This window comes from Hemitrygon akajei, chromosome 6, assembly GCF_048418815.1.
Source record: "Hemitrygon akajei chromosome 6, sHemAka1.3, whole genome shotgun sequence".
In the NCBI taxonomy this organism is placed as follows: domain Eukaryota; kingdom Metazoa; phylum Chordata; class Chondrichthyes; order Myliobatiformes; family Dasyatidae; genus Hemitrygon; species Hemitrygon akajei.
Window position 1 is genome coordinate 86117178 of NC_133129.1, and position 21831 is coordinate 86139008.

A 21831-nucleotide genomic window follows, 5' to 3' on the forward strand; every position below is an offset into this window, starting at 1 on the left:
GGTATATGAATCGGAAAGGTTTGTCGCGATATGGACTAAATACAGGCAAACGGGAGTAGCTCAGACAGGCACTTGGGTCGGCATGAGTGAGGTGGGCCAAAGGGCTTGTTTCCTGTTGTCTCACTCTATGACTCAAACTGTTTACCCACTCCATTTATCAGATTAAATCCAGGAACAACTGTGAAATGGGCCGAAAAATGGCAGAGGGAATTTCATACAGGCAAGTGTGAGATTTTGCACTTTGGGAGGACAAACCAGGGACAAACCTACAGGAAAGATATCCGTACGTTTGAAAGAGTACAGAGAAAATTTACAAGGATATTGTCGGGATCTGACGACCTGAGTAGATGGAAGGTTTGAATGGGTTAGAACGTTACTGACTGAAACGAAGGCAGATTTAATAGAGGTATACAAAATTGTAGAGGTACTGATAAGGTAAATGTGAGCAGGCTTTTTCCACTGAGGGTGAGACAAGAACTGGAGGTTCCAAGTTTATTATGAAAGGTGAACCTGAGGGGGAACTCAGGAGGTAGTGTGAATGTGGAACGAACTGTCAGTGGAAGTGGTGGATGCGGGTTCAATTGTGGCATTTAAAAGTTTGGATAGGTATATGGATGGCAGGGGTATGGTCCAAGTGCAGGTAATTGGATAGGGAAAAGACCAGGATGGGTTGGACTGGATGGGCCAAAGGGCCAGTTTTTGTGCTCACCTGCAGGTCCCTGGTGACCTGTTTGGTTTTGGAGAAGGCAGAGAGCTGGACAGCTGAGCCAACCATTACCCTCGGTACGGCCGAGCTCGATCCACGCCACAGGCCGATCATCCCATGTCGCTGATATATTGTGCTCAAGGCGTCCAGCATTCCCTAAGGAAGCAAACGTGATCAACGTCAAATTTATTGTCATTGTCAAGGGCACAGGGTACTAATGCCAGGCAAATTAACTTTCTGCAGCAGCAGCACAGTACATTACAAACATAAATTTACATAAATGAGCATAAATTAGACATTACTTACTTAACAAAATAAACAAAACAATATGAGTGCAAGTTAAAGGAAATATATTCTGAGATAGAATTAGAACATAAATTATACTTAATTTACAATTGCTCAAAAGTACAGTAACTTGGAAAGTTTTGGCATGACATCTAAAACTTTGACAAACTTCTGCAGATGTGTCATGGAGGGTATAGTGACTGGCTGTATCACAGCCTGGTATGGAAACACCAATACCCTCGAATGGAAAAATGCTACAAAAAGTAGTGGATGGTGGTGGGGAAGAAGCAGTTGTTGAACCGTGAGGTAAGGGTCGTCAGGTTTCTGTACCTCCTGCCTGATGGGAGCATCGAGAAGAGGGCATGGCTGGAATGGTGGGAAGGACTGAAACGAAGGCAGATTTAATAGAGGGGTACAAAATTATAGCGGTATTGAAAAGGTAAATGTGAGCAGGCTTTTTCCACTGAGTGTGTGACAAGAACTGGAGGTTCCAAGTTTATTATGAAAGGTGAAATATTTAAGGTGAACCTGAGGGGGAACCACTCTCTCAACCAGCTTAATGTGAACATAAGAAATAGGAGCAGGAGTAGGCCATCCAGCCCATCGAGCCTGCCCCACCATTCAATAAGATCGTGGCTGATCTGTCTGTAAACTCAGCTCCATCTACCTGCCTTTTCCCCATAACCCTCAATTCCCTTACTATGTAAAAACCTATCTAACTGTATCTTAAATATATTTAGTGAAGAAGCCTCAACTGCTTCCCTAGGCAGAGAATTCCACAGATTCACCACTCTCTGGGAGAAACAGTTTCTTCTCATCTCCATCCTAAATCTTTTCCCCTGAATCTTGAGGCAATGTCCCCTAGTTCTAGTCTCACCTACCAATGGAAACAACTTTCCTACTTCCATCTTATCTATCCCTTTCAAAATTTTGTATGTTTCTATAAGATCCCCCCTCATTCTTCTGAACTCCAGACAGTATAGTCCCAGGCAACTCAATCTCTCCTCATAGGTAACCCCTTCATCTCTGGAATCAACCTGGTGAACCTCCTCTGTACTGCCTCCAAAGCCGGTATATATTTCCTCAAGTATGGAGACCAGAACTGCACACAGTACTCCAGGTGCAGCCTCACCAGTACCCTGTATAGTTGCAGCATGACCTCCCTGCTCTTGAATTCAATCCCTCTAGCAATGAAGGCCAACATTTCATTGCCTTCTTAATAACCTGTTGTACCTGCAAGCCAACTTTTTGCAATTCATGCACAAGCACTCCCAAGTCCCTCTGCACAACAGCATGCTGCAATCTTTTACCATTTAAATAATAATCTGCTCTTCTATTACTCCTTCCAAAGTGGATGATCTCACATTTACCAACGTTGTTTTCCATCTGCCAGACCTTGGCCCACTCACTTAACCTACCTATAACCCTCTGCAAACACGAGGAAATCTGCAGATGCTGGAAATTCAAGCAACACACACAAAATGCTGGTGGAACACAGCAGGCCAGGCAGCATCGATAGGAAGAAGCACTGTCGACATTTCGGGCCAAGTGATCATAGTATGATTGAATTTCACATTCAGATGAAATAGTTAGCTAGTGTATTATGCTTGAACAAGGGAGACTACAACGGGATGAGGGAGGAGTATCCCTCTGCAGACTGTCCAGATCCTCTGTACAATTTGCTTTTCCACTCAGTTTAGTGTCATCAGCAAATTTTGCTACGCTACACTCAGTCCCCTCTTCCAAATCATCAATGTAAATGGTAAACAGCTACGGGCCCAGCACCGACCCCTGCGGCTCCCCACTCAACACAGACTGCCAACCGGAGAAACACACATTTATACCAACTCTCTGCCTTCTATCGGTTAACCAATCCACTATCCATGCCAATACACTTACTCCGACTCCATGCATCCATATCTTATTTATAAGTCTCTTGTGCTGCACTTTATCGAACACCTTTTGGAAATCCAAGTACACAACAACCACCTGTTCCCCTCTATCCACTGCACTCATTATATCCTCAAAGAACTCCAGTAAGTTTGTCAAACAGGACCTGCCCTTTCTGAATCCATGCTGCATCTGTATAATGGAACTACTCCTTTCTAAATGTTTTGCTATTTCTTCCTTAATGACAGCTTCAAGCATTGTCCTGACTACAGATGTTAAGCTAACTGGCTTATAGTTGCCCATCTTTTGCCTACATCCTTTTAAAAAAAAGTGGCATGACATTTGCTGTCTTCCAATTTGCTGGCACCTGCCCAGAGTCTAGCGAGTTTTGATAAATGATTACCAACGTGTCTGCTATAACCTCCGCCAATTCCTTCAGCACCCTGGAATGCATCCCCATTAGCACCAGGGGACTTATCTACCTTCAGGCTCTCTAGTTTACTCATCACTCTCTCTTTAGTGACAGTGATTTTATCGAGGTCCTCACCTCCCATTTCATCCGTAACATCCTTCTTCGGCATATTAGACGTGTCCTCCACCGTGAAGACCGACACAAAGTAGTCGTTCAATGCCTCAACCATTTTCTTATCAACCAATATTAATTTCCTCTTCTCGTCTTCCAAGGGACCTACGTTGACTTTAGCCACCATCTTCCGCTTTATATATTTATAAAAACTTTTGCTATCTGTTTTTATATTTTGTGCCAATTTACTTTCATACTCTATTTTCCCCTTCTTTATTTCTTATTTAGTTGTTCTCTGTTGTTTTTTAAAGTTTTCCCAATCCTCCAGTCTCCCACAACTCTTTGTACACATGAGCTTTTAATTTGATACTATCTTTTATTTCCTTAGTTATCCAAGGCTGGCTCTCCCCACACTTACTGTCCTTACTTTTGACTGGAATATACTTTTGTTGAGTACTGTGAAAAATCTTTGAAAGTATTCCACTGTTCCTCAACTGTCCTACCAAATAGCCTGTGCTCCCAATCCACATTAGCCAACTCCTCCCTCATCCTGTTGTGGTCTCCCTTGTTCAAGCATAATACACTAGTTTTAGATCTAACTATTTCATCCTCCATCTGTATGTGAAATTCAATCATACTATGATCACTCTTTCCAAGTGAATCCCTGACTACAAGATCGTTAATCTTACCTGTCTCATACCACAGGACCAGATCTAAGATAGTACTTTCCCTTGTAGGTTCACTAGCATGCTACTCAGGAAAGCCATCACGGATGCATTCTATGAAATCCTCCTCAAGACTTCCTTGACCAACCTGATTCACCCAATCTATGTGGAAGTTAAAATCCCCCATGACAACTGCCGTTCCGTTCTTACAAGCCTCAGTTATTTCTTGGTTAATCGCCTCTGCCACTGCAATATTTTTATCAGATGGCCTATAGACAACACCCACCAGTGATTTTTTCCCTTTACTATTCTTAATCTCTACCCAGATGGACTCAACATTCTGCTCCATAGATCTTATATCGTCTCTCACAATCGCCCTGATCTCATCCCTAATCAAGAGTGCCATTCCACCTCCTCTGCCTTCCTGCCTATCTTTCAGTATTACCCGATACCCTTGGATATTTAATTCCCAGTCATCTCCAACTTGCAACCAGGTTTCTGTAATGGCCACTAAATCATATGCCTTGGTACTGATCTGTGCCACAAGCTCACTAACCTTGTTTCTAATACTACAGACATTTCGATAAAGTGCCCTGATGCTCATTGTCCTTTTAGAATCTAGTGACCTATGTGATTTTTGTTTTTTACTTTTATGCACTCTACTCTTACTTTTTTTTCTTCACTAACTCTGGCTTTGGTCTCTGCATCACATCCCTCTTCTTTTCTGTGTGGGTTCCCATCCCCCTGCCATATTAGTTTAAAACCTTCCCAACAGCACTAGCAAACAATCTCCTAGGACATTGATCCTGGCCCTGCCCACATGTAGACCATCCGGATGGTACTGGTCCCACCTCCCCCAGAAGTGGATCCAAAGCCCCAAGAATCTGAAACCCTCCCTCCTGCACCACCGCTCAAGCCACATACTCATTCTAGCTATCCTGCTATTCCAGCTCCGGCTAGCACGTGGCATCGGTAATAATCCTGAGATTATTACCTTTGAGGTCCTACTCTTCATCTCCTAGCTCCCTAAATTCAGCTTGTAGGACCTCATCCCACTTTCTTCCTATATCGTTAGTACCTACATGCACTACGACAGCTGACTGCTCACCCTCCCCTTTCAGAATGCCCTGTAGCCTCTCCGAGACATCTCTGACCCTTGCACCCAGGAGGCAACACACCATACGGGAGTCGGGTTTGTGGCCACAGAAGCTCCTCTCTATTCCCCTTACCAGGGAATCCCCTACCACAACAGCTCCGCCACTCTTTGTCTTGCCCTCATGCGCAGCAGAGCCACCCATGGTTCCATGATCCTGGCTACTGCTGCCTTCACCTGATGAGCCATCTTCCTCAACAGACTCCAAAGCGGTATATCTGCTTGGAGGGAGATGACTGCAGGAGACTCCTGTACTACCTTCCTGCTACTACTCTTCCTATTGGTCATCCATTCCCTATCTCTCCTTATATCATTAAACTGCGGTGTCACTAAATGTGCTATCCACCACATTCTCAGCATCTCGGATGCTCCAAAATAAGTCCATGTTCAGCTCCAGTGCCCCCATGCAGTCCATCAGGAGCTGCATCTGGACACACGTCCTGCACACGTGGGTAAATGTGAGGTTATCCACTTTGGTGGCAAGAACAGGAAGGCAGATTACTATCCAAATGGAGTCAAGTTAGGAAAAGGGGAAGTACAACAAGATCTAGGTGTTCTTGTACATCACTCAATGAAAGCAAGCATGCAGGTACAGCAGGCAGCGAAGAAAGCTAATTGCATGCTGGCTTTTATAACAAGAGGAATTGAGTATAGGAGTAAAGAGGTCCTTCTGCAGCTGTACAGGGCCCTGGTGAGACCCCACCTGGAGTATTGTGTGCAGTTTTGGTCTCCAAATTTGAGGAAGGACATTCTTGCTATTGAGGGAGTGCAGCGTAGGTTCACGAGGTTAATTCCCGGGATGGCGGGACTGTCATATGTTGAAAGATTGGAGCAACTGGGCTTGTATACACTGGAATTTAGAAGGATGAGAGGGGATCTGATTGAAACATTTAAGATTATTAAGGGATTGGATACACTGGAGGCAGGAAGCATGTTCCCGCTGATGGGTGAGTCCAGAACTAGAGGCCACAGTTTAAGAATAAGGGGTAGGCCATTTAAAATAGAGATGCGGAAAAACTTTTTCACCCAGAGAATGGTGGATATGTGGAATGCTCTGCCCCAGAAGGCAGTGGAGGCCAAGTCTCTGGATGCTTTCAAGAGAGAGTTAGATAGAGCTCTTATAGATAGCGGGGTCAAGGGATATGGGGAGAAGGCAGGAACGGGGTACCGATTGTGTATGATCAGCCATGATCACAGTGAATGGCGGTGCTGGCTAGAAGGGCCGAATGGCCTACTCCTGCACCTACTGTCTATTGTCTATTGCATACGTGGTCTCCAGGAGCACTGTCAGCCTTCCTGAGACATCAAGTTGTTCAGCTTGCTCCATTTCCTCTGCCAGCGCTTAATCTCAGCAGTGAAAATGGGGGTGGGGGGGAGGGGATCTCTCCCTGACAACACTGAGTGTGGCCTACACCTTGCAGACTTCAAAAAGACAGTTCGCCACCCCCTCCTCCCACAACTCACTGACTGTACCCTTAACCACACACGGGAGAAAAGCGGAGAGGCAGAGGAAATCCATGTGGTCACCGGGAGAACAAGCTCCTGACAGACTGTGGCTGGAGTCAAACCCGAATGTTTCAGCTGGTTCTGTAAAGCGACTGCAGGGCTCCACTTCTGAGCCGCCCTTTGCCACCCGTGTGGCACGTAGGGTGCTGCACCCCCTCTGTCCCCTCTGTGTTTGAGTGGCTTCCCTACCACCACTCCCGGGGAGTGTGCCTGTACTCACGGGGGGGGGGGGGGGGAGGGTCCACGGGGAGTGTGATGGTATTCACAGGGAGTCCTGGGTAGAATGTCAGTCTTTACATGGGGTGCTGGGGAGTGTGTCAGTCTTTACAGGGGCTCCCGGGGAGTGTGTTGGTATTTAGAGGGTGTCCTGGGTAAAATGTTGGTCTTTGCTGGGGAGTGTGTCAGTATTTACAGCGCGTGGTGGTGAGTGCTTTGGTATTCACAACTGGCTCTGGGGAGTAAGTCAGTATTTTCGTGGGCTTGTGGAGTGTGGAAATCTCTCATGGGTTTTTCGAGGATTGTGTCATGGTTTAAATTCTTGCCTCCACCATCACTTCCCGGTTGGCTTCCCTTTTCCTGGCTTCTGATTTTACAAATCGGCCCTATTTCACAAGGACTCCGGGGAGTTGTGCAAGAGATCCTCGTGGGGTCATTGCCACTGAGAGAAATCTCTGCTGAATGAACATTCCCAGAACTGCCTCTGAATTTTGGCCTAAGCCACTCTCCGTCTGCTGCCATTACTCTGTGGCCCACACCTTCCGCAAAGGGGGTGAAAATGCTCGCCGAAGGTTAGGAGCAGCCCCCACAGGTATGTGCATAGCTCACTCCACGTGGTACATGGCCTCTCCCAACTGCAGAAGTGACAAATGACTGGGAGATCCACGTGCCGGCTTATGAACTTATTGCAAAGAGCTGCCTCCAGAGTGCACTTTCGATATCTGCATTATGGAGCAGGTGTGATCGGCTAAAGATGTGGCAGCAACTCAGTGCATAAAATCATACAGACATGGTCAAGAGGTTCAGTTGTTTTTCAGACCAAACATCAGAATGGGGAAGAAATGTGATCTGGCTGATTTTGCCCGTGGAATGTGTTGGTGCCGGACAGGGTTGTTTGAGTATCTCAGAGTATCGAGAGGAGGGGTTCCCAATCTGGGGTCCACAGACACCTTGCTTAATGGTATTGGTCCATGGCATAATAAGGTTTGGGAACTCCTGCTCTAAAGTTTACAGAGAATGGTTCAAGAAACAAAAAAAAATCCAGCGATTGGCTAATTCTGTGGGTGAAGACACCTTGTTAATGAGAGAGGTCAGAGGAGAATGGCCAGACTGGTTCAATCTGACAGGAAGGTGACAGTAACTCAAATAACCACATGTAACAACAGTGGTGTGCAGAAGTGCGTTAGTGTTGTGTAGTGGACAGTGAGGAAGACCATCAGAGCTTGCAGTGGGATCTAGACCAGCTGGGAAAATGGACTGAAAATGGCAGATGGATTTTAATGCAGACAAGTGTGAGGTGTTGCACTTTGGGAGGACCAGCCAGGGTAGGTCTTACACAGTGAACGATACGACAGTGAGGAGTGCGGTAGATCAATAATTCATTGAAAGCGGCATCACAGGTTGATAGGGTCACAAAGAAAGCTTTTGGCACGTTGGCCTTCATTAATCTGAGTGTTGAGTACAGGAGAGGGGATGTTATGTTGAAGTTGTACAAGACATCAGTGAGGCCGAATTTGGAGTATTATGTGTTCTGGTCACGCAGCTACAGGAAAAGTACAAATAAGACTGAGAGTTCAGAGAAAATTTACAAGGAGGCTAATGGGTCCTGAGGACTTGAGTCATAGAGAAAGGCTGAATAGTTTCAGACTTTATTCCCTGGAGTCCAGGAGAATGAGGGAAGATTTGATAGAGATTTATGAGGGGTATAGATAGGGTATATGCATGCAGGCTTTTTCCACTGAAGTTGGGTGAGTCTAGAACTAGAGGTCATGGGCTAGAGGTGAAAGGCGAAATATTTAAGGAGAACCTGAGGGAAGCTCTTCACTCAGAGGGTGATGCGAGTGTTGAACGAGCTGCCAGTGGGAGCGATGGATGTGGGTTTGATTTCAACGTTTAAGAGAAGTTTGGGTAGGTATGTGGATAGGAGAGGTACGGAGGGTGCAGGTCAATGGGATTAGGCAGAATCAGGTAAGGCATGGATTAGATGGGCCAAAGGGCCTGTTTCTGTGCTCTAGCACTCTGACTCTATGACTATGATCCCATGGGCACTGAATGAACTGGGTTATGGTACATGTTGCTTCACTGTTGTAGACAGCAGCTGTTGGACGGAAGGTGCCAAAGTGTCAGCCACATCCACCACTGAAACACAACCAGTTCTGTGTCAGAGCGCATGTTTACAATGAGTAAGTTGTGAAGTAAAGGTTCCTTCAAAAGATTCGACAAAAGGTTCCTTCGTCTAACCTGCGTCCCAGGACTGTGTGATGGGACGGTGTAGAGGGAGCTTCATTCTGTGTCTGACCCTGGGAGTGTGTGATGGGACAGTGTAGAGGGAGCTTCACTCTGTGTCTGACCCCGGGAGTGTGTGATGGGACAGTGTAGAGGGAGCTTCACTCTGTGTCTGACCCCGGGAGTGTGTGATGGGACAGTGTAGAGGGAGCTTCACTCTGTGTCTGATCCATTTGCCAGAAAACAACCTATCCCAACCCACATCTGCAGGATCCTTTGATGAAAATACTCTAAGAGCTCCTCGGAGGGGGAAAGAGACAGAGTTACCACTTCAGATCCACTCCAAGACTCTTCATTGTCACACTCTTTTCCAGCTATTTGATCTGAAACATTAATTTCTCCGTCTCCCCCATCTCTGTCTCTCACTCTCCACAGACAGCACCTGACTTGCTGAGCAATGTTTCCTCTAATTTGTAATGACCAGTGTGCACAAAAATCTTCTGCTGTGCAATATTTTTCCCAGTGATAACAACATGTGCTCATTGAACTTTTTTAAGCAGAAGTAAGCCTGAAGCTATTTTAAGGCTAATAAGCCATTCTGCTTTAAATGAACTAGCAGTTCTTCAATGCTTCACACCCTTTACTGTTTTGGAGTTTGACACAGTGAATCAATAATTTCTTTTAAAAAAACAGTATAAATAAGCCGGTTCTAAAATCTGTAGAGAAATCATCACAAACTCTACGTTGTCAACACCGTCCGCATCAGAAACTGAAAAGGAAATGTGATCGTGTACGATCCTGAAATATACATGTCAATGAGGTAGAGGGCGACAACCTTTGTGTGCTAGTAGCAAAGGATGTGCGTGGGCGCACACTTTAGAGGGAACATTGCTGCTGAGGGCTACCAGGACTCTTCCTGATACTGTCTCAGATTTTTGGCATCTGCCAAGGACCTGACAGGACAGATGGAGAGAACCTCTTGTAATGACTCCAGAAAGCCTTAAAATTACACAAGGTCAGGGAGAGCCTGTTCACACCAGGGGTGTGGAAACCTGGGGCATTCCCACAGAAACCTCTAATGGGCTGGAAGAGTCATTTAAATCGGTGAGATCCATGCTGACAAAAAATGCCCAGCTCAGCTGATCTCACTTGCCCACATCTGGTCTGTATCTCTCTAAATCTTTCCTGCCCAAGTGTTGTTCTTGCACCACTCCCTCCATATTCCCACTAACTTCTGCACAAAGAAGTTCCCTCCTCATTCCTGTTAAACCTCTCCCTTCTCACCTAAACCTATGCCCTCTCCCTGGCAGTAATGCATTCACTCTGTACATGCCGCATCCCTTCCATAAGATTATTCTTTGGTTTCCAACAGTCCTAATGCATAAAGTCCAAGTGTACCCAAACTTTCCCTGCAACACAGTCCCACGGCTCCTGACACATCCATCGTATGGCAAAACGGTTCAGTACAGGTGATCCAGATTCAATTCCCGCTCCTGCTTGTAAAGAGTTTATACATCTCCCCGTGTCCACTGTGGTTTCCTCCGGGTGCTCTGGTTTCCTCCCACAGTCCAAAGACGTTACTGGTTGGTAGGTTAATTGGTCGTTATAAATTGTTCCGTGATTAGGTTAGGGTTAAATCAGGGGTTCCTGGGCAGCACGGCTCGAAAGGATGAAAGGGCCTCTTCTGTGCTGCATCTCAACAAATGGTTGGGTTGTGTTGGCCAATCTTGGCAATTTACTTGCAAACGTTTCAACACCATACAAGGAGACATTGTCTGTGCACAGTTGATTGTGCTGTGTCCGCCGAATGCTTGGCTTCTGTATACTTATGAATCAGCTGATTTGCGTTTCCAAAATGACAACCATTGTGATGTAGGGAAGAAGTCTTGTCATTGATTGGCTATGGGGGGATCTTCATGTGTTGTGGTCTGGAATTTTGCCCGGATCAGCTGATAAATAGGATCAGGGTTTACAGAAAACCAGAATTCTTTTGCATGCTGCGTGGTTGACTCTCAATGATGCCCATTTGAATTTGTGCGCCTTTACACCCCTCTCTAACTTGAGCTACACATTTTCCAAATTATTTCCAATCTCAATAAATAAGAAATCTTCTGTAAACTCTTTCCATCTTAATGTGCTCATGACAACAGGGTGAGCAGAACTACTGTAATACCCCAGGGTGCAGTCTCACCAACATCTCGTCCAACTGCAACGAAGCTGGTAGATGAAGAAACAAGTCAGGACATGTCTGCACCACCTTGATCTCTCCCCCTCTCCCTCTCATGACAGGGGACAACATAATCAAAGACACCTCCCAGCCTGGTCATTCCCTCCCGAATGGTCATGCATCAGGGTTGAACAGTCATGTCCCCGCTCCCATCGGGCAGAAGATTCAAAAGCCTGACAACACATAGCACTGGACTGAAGGACAGCTTCCATCTCTTCTGGTCAAGGTGGTGCTGAACTCAAAGTTCATTTATTATCAAATTATGTATACATTATACAGTCTTGAGTTTCATCTCCTTACAGGCAGCTACAAAACAAAGAAACTAATAAAAAAAGACCAACATCCACACAAAATGGAGAGGGGAAAAAACACACCCTAAGGTTCATTTTTTCTGTGGACTGTCACTTTAAAACGCCGAGAGAATGAGACTGAGTTTGCTCTGTTGCTATGGTGAGCAGCTCGTGTTTGGACTTATACAAGAATACTACAGAACTGCTGTCGGCTTCTGGGTTACTATGGTGAGAGAGGTGGAGTTATTTGATGGACAATGAATGTTTATGGTTTCTCGCGGCTTGTTTTGAATAAGCAAGATCAGATGACTTTCACACATAGAAAGACACATGCTCAGAGTCAAGATGGTTTCAGTCAGTGGAAGGCACCCGTGAGTCGGTCGCTGGTTTAAACTTTCAGTGGCCCAAAGGGGTGAGTTGAGATCGATCCAGAGTATTGATAAATGACTCACGCAAGTTTCTGCAACTAGAAGAAGCTTGCAGAGAGGAGAGGAAGGTTTGGAACAGAAGAATCCTAGTGACAAAGAGATCACTGTTTGGACTCTGTCTCTTGCTAAGTAGCCCTTAAAGGGTGAGTTTGTTTTCATTCAGATACAAAAGTGTGATTGTCACAGAGTTAATCCGCAGGAGTGAGTTCTCTGGTGAGGGGAAAACCTTTGTGAATACCACGTGTGTGTTTACCCTTTCTCTGGGTGTGGTAGATAGATAGATAGATAGATAGATACTTTATTCATCCCCATGGGGAAATTCAACATTTTTTCCAATGTCCCATACACTTGTTTTAGCAAAACTAATTACATACAATATTTAACTCAGTAAAAATATGATATGCATCTAAATCACTCTCTCAAAAAGCATTAATAATAGCTTTTAAGGCACCCCTGTGGCAAATCACTGTTGGAGTTATTTCGTATGTCGTGGAACTGGATAAGTGGCTATCACTGATGCACCATCAATAACTCTTGGAGACGTGAGTTGAGATGGGCTTTTATTAGCTGGAAGAAAGCACCGTCAGCAGCAAGAGCCCATCACACAACATCCTGGAGACTGAGGGAGGAGCAGTGCCTCCAATTGCCTTTATACAGGGGTCTGTGGGAGGAGCCACAGGAGCAGTCAGCGGGGAGGGGGCGTGTCCAGACAGGTATATGTAGTTCACCACAATCACGTTGTGTGTGATTGGGGTAACCTTGTGGAATTTACCGGTGTGTCGACCCTTGCCTGGGTGGTGATTCCTTTGAAGATGGTCCCCTTTGTGATATTTTACATGAGGATTCGGAAGACAACAGGAAGATCGACAACATCTGTTTGTTTGGATTACAAATCTCTCTCTCTCTCACTTCAAATTCTGCGGATTGAACTGAACGGAACATTCTTACATACCATCGTAAGACTGTGACTCTTGGCACCTGAGCTTGAATAAGTTTGGGAACTTTATTTTTACACCTATCTATGCATAACACTGCTAACCCTTGGTTTACCTGGTTTAAGTTACTGTATTACGTAGTTACTAATAAAATAGTGCTTGTTAACAGCAAAACCAGACTCCAGGTGTGTTCTATTGCTGTTGAAACTTTTACAGTGTTGCGTGCACGTAAGAGATACTTTCCCCAGGGTTGCATGTAAGTAACACACACACCGTACACAATAAAAGCACGCAACAGATGTTCAGAATGAAAGTGAGTCTACAGACATGAAGGCCGTTGCAGGCCGACAGACTCAGCTTCAGTTCATCACACAGCGGAGCAAATCATCACCGATCTGGCAGACACAAAGCCCGGAGCAGCTGGAGCAACTACAATGACCTCTGTGGTTCTGGCTCAGAGTTAGCTGATCAATTTTTTTTAGGTCTGCAGGGTTAGTCTTGGGTACAGCATGGGGAGTTAGGGTATAGAGTAGGGATGGGGAGTTAGGGTATAGAATAGGCATGGGGAGTTAGGGTATAGAGTAGGGATGGGGAGTTAGGGTATAGAGTAGGGATGGGGAGTTAGGGTATAGAGTAGGGATGGGGAGTTAGGGTATAGAGTAGGGATGGGGAGTTAGGGTATAGAGTAGGGATGGGGAGTTAGGGTATAGAATAGGCATGGGGAGTTAGGGTATAGAGTAGGGATGGGGAGTTAGGGTATAGAGTAGGCATGGGGAGTTAAGGTATAGAGTAGGGATGGGGAGTTAGGGTATAGAATAGGCATGGGGAGTTAGGGTATAGAGTAGGGATGGGGAGTTAGGGTATAGAGTAGGGATGGGGAGTTAGGGTATAGAGTAGGGATGGGGAGTTAGGGTATAGAATAGGCATGGGGAGTTAGGGTATAGAGTAGGGATGGGGAGTTAGGGTATAGAGTAGGGATGGGGAGTTAGGGTATAGAGTAGGCATGGGGAGTTAGGGTATAGAGTAGGGATGGGGAGTTAGGGTATAGAGTAGGGATGGGGAGTTAGGGTATAGAATAGGCATGGGGAGTTAGGGTATAGAGTAGGGATGGGGAGTTAGGGTATAGAATAGGCATGGGGAGTTAGGGTATAGAGTAGGCATGGGGAGTTAAGGTATAGAATAGGCATGGGGAGTTAGGGTATAGAGTAGGGATGGGGAGTTAGGGTATAGAGTAGGGATGGGGAGTTAGGGTATAGAATAGGCATGGGGAGTTAAGGTATAGAGTAGGGATGGGGAGTTAGGGTATAGAGTAGGGATGGGGAGTTAGGGTATAGAGTAGGATGGGGAGTTAGGGTATAGAATAGGCATGGGGAGTTAAGGTATAGAGTAGGGATGGGGAGTTAGGGTATAGAGTAGGGATGGGGGGTGAGAGGTCAAGAGGAAGGAAAAGGGATTAACATGCCTGTCCTAGTTTGCAAAGTCAGCTCCAGCAGTCTCACAGGATGAGATCAAAAGTGAGATATTCAAAGACCAGGAAGCTGGTTCTGCAACGCTCCATAGGGAATGAAGGACATGACAAGGCACAGAAGACAACAAGGTCATCTGCTGCAACCAAGGAAGACCCCAGTTTGTGATGGCTACTTGTACAACTGGACATGGACTACAAGGTCGGGGAGAGTGGGACTGCCCCAGTTCCACCTTAAAAGTCTCCCGCACAGATTTCCTCTCGGACAGCCAAGTGAAAAGTCAGGGGCGGGAAGCCAGTGTTCAGAGTGCTCCGCGGTCAAAAGGCCAGCATTTCCCAGACTGAGGATGGGGGGTCTGTGCGGGCAGGAAGCGCAAGAGTAAGTGACACCAGAGGTCAGCAACTCCAAGGGTCCGAGGTCAACGTGAGCCCAGAAGTCAAAGCCCAAAGGTTAAATCCCATGAAATCTCGAGATGGTGCGGAAGAAAAATCCAGTGAGCAACTTGTTGAAAACACCTTGTTAATGAGGGAGGTCACAGGAGAATGGCCAGACTGTTTCACATTGGCAGGAAGGCGACCGTAACTCAAATAACCGTGATACAACAGTGGTGTGCAGAAGGACATCTGAACACACAACATGATGAACCTTCACGTGGATGGGCAACAGCAGCAGATGATCACAAACATATGCTCAGTGGCCACTTTATTAGGTACAGGAGATACAATAGGCAGGCCAGAGCTTACCTGGTGCTTGTACTGATGCCCCACTGCGATGCTGGGTGCAGACTGAGCCTGGAGATGTGTCTTCACCTGTAAAATGACACAGAGCTTCAGAAACATGGGAAATGAAGAATTTCACAAACCCACCCCAATCCTGTGAAGACATGGCTAACGAAGATATTGAAATGGATAGAAAAATGGTTGGCAGATAGAAAGCAAAGGGTAGCGGTGAATGGGTGTTTCTTGGAATGGCAGGTGGTGACTAGTGGGGTACCACAGGGCTCGGTATTGGGACCATAGCTGTTTACGATTTACATCAACGATTTAGATGAAGGCATTGAGAATAACATCAGCAAGTTTGCTGATGATACTAAGCTGGGTGGCAGTGTGACATGTGATGAGGATGTTAGGAGAATTCAGGGTGACTTGGATAGGCTGGGTGAGTGGGCAGATACTTGGCAGATGATGTTTAATGTGAATAAGTGTGAGGTTATCCACTTTGGAGTAAGAACAGGATAGGCAGATTATTATCTGACGGTTGTAGAGTTAGGTAGGAGAAATACAAAGAGATCTAGGAGTCCTTGTTCATCAGTCACTGAAGGTGTAAGAGCAAGTGCAGCAGGCAGTGAAGAAGGCTAATGAAATGTTGGCCTTTATTACTAAGGGAATTGAGTACAAGAGCAAGGAAATCCTTTTGCATTTGTACAGGGCCCTGGTGAGACCACACCTGGAGTACTGTGTACAGTTTTGGTCTCCAGGGTTAAGGAAGGACATCCTGGCTATAGAGGAAGTGCAGCGTAGATTCACGAGGTTAATTCCTGGGATGTGCGGACTGTCTTACGCAGAGAGGTTAGAGAGACTGGGCTTGTACACGCTGGAATTAAGGAGATTGAGAGGGGATCTGATTGCAACATATAAGATTATTAAGGGATTGGACAAGATAGAGGCAGGAAATATGTTCCAGATGCTGGAGAGTCCAGTACCAGGGGGCATGGTTGAGAATAAGGGGTAGGTCATTTAGGACAGAGTTAAGGAAAAACTTCTTCTCCCAGAGAGTTGTGGGGGTCTGGAATGCACTGCCTTGGAAGGCAGTGGAGGCCAATTCTCTGGATGCTTTCAAGAAGGAGCTAGATAGGTATCTTATGGATAGGGGAATCAAGGGGATATGGGGACAAGGCAGGAACCGGGTATTGATAGTAGATGATCAGCCATGATCTCAGAATGGTGGTGCAGGCTTGAAGGGCCGAATGGTCTACTTCACCTATTGTCTATTGACTTAGGAATATCGTACAGGATCTTTATCCCATGATGTTCGTGATGCGAAGTTAAACTGGACCCCTATCCAAATATCAGAATCAGATTTAATAACACTGGCATATGTAATGAAATTTGTAACTTTGTGGAAGCAGTACAGTGCAAATATAGCAAATAAATTGAATTACAGTTTGTATATACTGTATGCATACTAAATAGTTAAATAAGTAGTGCAAAAGCAGAAATGAAAATAGTGAGGTGGTGTTCATGGTTTCAATGTCCATTTAGAAATTGGAGTGGCAGCTTTCCTGAATCATTGTGTGCCTTCAGGCTTCTGTACCTCCTCCCTGATGGTAGCAATGAGAAGAGGGCATGTCCTGGCTGGTGGGGGTCTGTAATGATGGATGCCACCTTTTTGAGGCACCGGTCCTCGAAGATGTCTTGGATACTACAGAGGCCAGTGCCCATGATGGAGCTGACTGAGTTTACATCTCTCTGCAGCTTACTTCGATCCTGTGCAGTGGCTGCCCGTCCCCATATCAGACAGTGATGTTGCTACTCAGGATGCTCTCCATAGTACCTCTATAGAAATTTTTGAGTGTTTTAGGTGACGTTCCAATCTCCTCAAACTTCTAATGATATACAGCCATGCCTTGCCTTCATTATAGCTGCATCAATATGTCAGGGCCAGGTGAGGTCCTCAGAGATATTAACACCAAGGAACGTGAAATTGTTCACTCTCTCCACTCTGCTCCCTCTGTATTGTTGTACCAGTTCATCTGGCAGCATGCTCCATACACCCAACAACTTCTGCATGAAAACATTGCCCCTCATGTTTCTGTAAATCTTTCACCTCTCAATGCTGTCTAGTTCTCAGTTCCCTCTCCCTGGAAGTGCCTGTGACTCGATCCACGGCCCCCACACCATAAAATCCAATCATGTCCAAGTGTCTAATAGACTTTTAAGCTCCATCAACAGATCAGCTTCCTCCGACAGCACATTTTTGCGTCATGGCCCAGATGTGCACAGTGACCCCCTGCTCTCCAGATGCAAACATCTACCTGAGGGGGTGGTGGAGACAGAGACTATCACAACATCTTAATAAGTATCTGAAACGAGCACTTGAATCACCAGGAGTGTAGGGCACAAGACCTAGTGCTCGGAAATGGCAGTAGTGACGGCAGATGCTTGGTGGTCAGCGTCAATGTGTTGGATCGAGCCCTGCATTTCTCAATTTATCACTTTTGACTGAAAAAGCTCCCCCTCATCTCAATATGGCCCTCTGCATATTCAGAGACTGTGAACTCTTGTAGATTGCCTTGTATCCAATCCTACTGGGGTGGGGGTGGGGGTGAGGAGAGGGTGTCCCAGTGCCTGCCTCACGACTCCAGAGCCCCAGGTGTGATCCAGACCTGTGCCGCTGTGTGTCTATGTGGAGTTTGTACATTTAACCCAAGACCATGGGGTTTCCACCCGGGTGTGTTCCGGTTTCCTCCCACATCCCAACGATGGGTTAATTGGCCACTTTAAATTGCCCGCCTGGCATGTGGGTGAGGGGTAGAATCTGCAGAGAGCGGTGGAGGAGTGGAAAGGGCTACAGGGGGCAGAACTAATTGAATGAGATTGGTCTGGAAGTCTGATGGACTCCTAAGTCAAGAGGAATTACAAGGCCAAAAGAAGCAGAATTAGGCCATTTGGCCCCTCATCTGCTCCGCCAATTCATCCTCGCTGATCCATTTCCCCCTCAGACCCAATCTCCTGCCTTCCCCCCATATCCCTTCTTACCCTGACCATCAAGAATCTATCAACCTCAGCCTTAAATATACATAAAGACAACCTCCACAGAATTCCACGGGTTCACCATCCTCTTGCTGAAGAAATCCTCCTCATCTCTGTTCTAAGGGACATCCATCAATTCTGGGCTCTCTGATCCTAGACTCCCCCACCACAGGAAACATCCTGTCCCACATCCACTCTATAGAGGCCATTTAACAGGTTTCAATGAGATTTCCCCCCTCCCCATTCTTCTGAATAGCCAGAACCATCAAACACTCCTCATACGTCAGCCCCTTCGTTCCTGGAATCATTCTCGTGAGGATAATGCCTTCCTGCTCAGGAGTCTGGAGGATGGGCACAGAGGCCCATCAGAGGAAGGCTATTCAACCATGAGCTGCATCACAGCCAACCCTCACCTGCCTTCTGTCCAACCAGATGGACACTCTCAAACGAGGAAGCTGGAACCCAGTGTGACCATGTTCAAAGTAAATTTATTATCAAAGTACATACATCTCACTATATTCAATGCTGAGATTTATTTCCTTGGGGGCATACTCAATAATCTACAGAATAATAACTGTAACAGAATCGAATGAAGGTCCACTCTACCAGAGTACAGAAAGCAGCAAACTGTGCAAATACCAAAATAAAGAAATAATAATTAATAATAAGCAATAAATATCAAGAACATGAGACAGTGAGTCCTTGAAAGTGAGCTTTAGGTTGTACCAATGATGGGGCAAGTGAAGTTATCCCCTCTGGTTCAAGAGTCTGATGGTTGAGGGGTGATAACTGTTCCTGAAACCTGGTGGTGTGAGTCCTGAGGCTCCTGTACCAACTTCCGGATGGCATCAGTGAGAGGAGAGCGTGACCCGGTGGTGGGGGTCCTGATGATGGATGCTGCTTTCCTGCAACAACACTCCATGTAGCTGTGCTCAGTGGTGGGGAGGGTTATACCCATGATGGACTGGGCCGTATCCATTACTTTTTGTAGGATTTCCAGTCACAGGCATTGGTGTTTCCATACCAGACTGTAATTCAGCCAGTCAATGCATTCAAAGTTTGTCAAAGTTTTAAATGTCATCCCGCATCTTCTCAATCTCCCAAGGATGTAGAGGCGCTGTTGTGCTTTCTTTGTAATTGCACTTGTGTGCTGGGCCCAGGACAGGTCCTCCAAAATAATACCAAGGAATTTAAAGTTGCTGACCCTCCCCACCTCTGATCCTCCAATGAGGACTGGCTCGTGGACCTCTGGTTTCCTTCTCCCTGAAGTCTATAATCAGCTCCTTGGTCTTGCTGACATTGAGTAAGAGGTTGTTGTGACACCATTCTGCCGCAGATTTTCAATCTCCCTCCTGTATGCTGATTCATCACCACCCCTGACTTGGCCTACCACAGTGGTGTCGTCAGCAAACTTAAACATTGCATTGAGTTTGTGTTTAGCCACACAGTCAGAAGCGTCAGCCAGACTTCTCTCTCCAGAGATACACACACACACCCTCACATACTGGCCAACACCACTGAACTGTTCCCACAACCTATGGACTCACTTTCAAGGACTCTTCATCACATGTTCTGATACTTAATATTTACTTATTATTATTTCTTATTTTTCCTTTTTTATATGCAGTTTATATGCATATATGTACTTAGATAATAATTTTTTTGAACTTTGAACTCATTTCTCCAATCTTTCAACTATTTTTCCATTCCACCTGAACTACATCTGATGATCTGACTCCCACCGCTCTCAGAGGCACAGAATCTCAGATTCACTGCCCCCTAAGTCAGGGGTTCCCGAACCTTTTATACCATGGACCCCTACCTTTAACCAAGGGGTCCAGGAACCCCAGATTGGGAACCCGTGCTCTAAGAGCAGATATTCCTGCATATGACCGCTCTGTAACTCTCAGCTATATAGTGCAGGAACAGGCCCTCTTGTCCATGAAACCTGTGCCAAACACAACGCCTGCACATAATCCATAATCCCCCCCCTTCCTTGCATATCCACGTGTCCCAACAGCCTCTTAAGTACCCCTGTGGTATCTGTCACCACTTGCCCAACACATCTGAGTGGCCTTCTATAGATTGGTGAGACCCGACGCAGACTGGGAGACCGTTCCGCTGAACACCTACGCTCTGTCTGCCAGAGAAAGCAGGGATCTCCCAGTGGCCACACATTTTAATTCCATGACCCATTCTCATTCAGATATGTCAATCCATGGTCCCTCTACTGTCGAGATGAAGCCACACTCAGGTTGGAGGAACAACACCTTATATACCGGCTGGGTAGCCTCCAACCTAGACACTAGAATACTACAGCACAGTACAGGCCCTTCAGCCGACCCATATATTCCTTTAAAAAGTACTAAACCCACACTACCCCGTAACCCTCTATTTTTCTTTCATCCATGTGCCTGATGGCATGAACATTGATTCTCTAACTTCCATTAATGCCCCTCCTCCCCTTCTTACCCCATCCCTAATTTTTAATTTTTTTTCTCTTTCCCTCTTACAATAACTCCCCTCCCCCTTTCTTTCTCCCTAGGCCTCCCATCCCATGATCCTTTCCCTTCTCCAGCTCAGTATCCCTTTTGCCAATCACCTTTCCAGCTCTTAGCTTCCACTTCTCCCCCTCCTGTCTTCTCCTATTCATTTCGGATTTCCACCTCCCTCTCCCGCTTTCAAATCTCTTAGTATCTTTTATTTCAGTTTAGTCCTGACGAAGGGTCTCGGCCCGAAACGTCGAGAGTGCTTCTCCCTATAGATGCTGCCTGGCCTGCTGTGTTCCACCAGCATATTGTGTGTGTTGGCCTGCTGTGTTCCACCAGCATATTGTGTGTGTTGCTTGACACATCTTTAAGCTTTCCTCCTTCACCTGAAACAGTATGTACCTTGATAATAAATTTACCTTTGAACTCGGGACACACGCACCCCTGTGGAGTGGGACTGAATGCAGAATTGGCCCCATACAGGCCTCCTCCCGCAGTCGAGCGAGTTTTCCAGCAAGTGACGATTCAGGGGGCACCCTAAATATCAGGGACCCGGCTACCATGGGGTACTGGTGTGCCTGCCCCTGTCTGGAGCGGCTACTGGGAGGATGCTACCTCGTTCGGTCAGCGCTAAGAAAGGGATCAGAGAGCGCTCTCCCTCCAGGCACACGGCGAAGTTTTCCTCCGGAGGATTACTGGCCACAAGCTCCCACGGGCTGACCAAATGGGAGCATAGAACAAAGCGCCGGTATGGGACCATCGTCGGGTCGGTATGGACCGGTTGCCCTCGCTGCAAGACTCAATGGGCAGTGGTTAACACCGCTGTTAACGGCATAATTATGGAGCCAGGGCCCCTCATCCATGCCTACTAAGTAACCTGAGCTGGTTCCATCTGCTCACGTTTGTCTATCCCTGTTTGTCCCTCCTATCTAAAGAAAAATCAGATCCAGTTTCAGAGCTCATAGTCCTTTATGACAAGGGCACTCACCATGTAGACGGGACTGGCCATAAGCGGCCCCAGTACTCCGGCCAGCGCTCCGGCCACCGTGCTCTTGACCGCGCTGACCCGGCCTC

General features: G+C 46.4%; 1 protein-coding gene across 1 annotated transcript in view; it reads right to left on the reverse strand.

Annotated features, from left to right (window-relative positions):
• The window catches only part of slc25a35 (solute carrier family 25 member 35), a 31816-nt gene that overhangs the window by 9234 nt on the left and 751 nt on the right, over nucleotides 1–21831 (reverse strand). Inside the window, exons 2-3 of the mRNA XM_073048737.1 lie at nucleotides 15260–15325; nucleotides 710–862 (exon numbers count right to left, since the gene is read on the reverse strand). Coding sequence (XP_072904838.1) covers nucleotides 710–862; nucleotides 15260–15325 — 219 coding nt within the window. The remainder of the gene's footprint in view (nucleotides 1–709; nucleotides 863–15259; nucleotides 15326–21831) is intronic.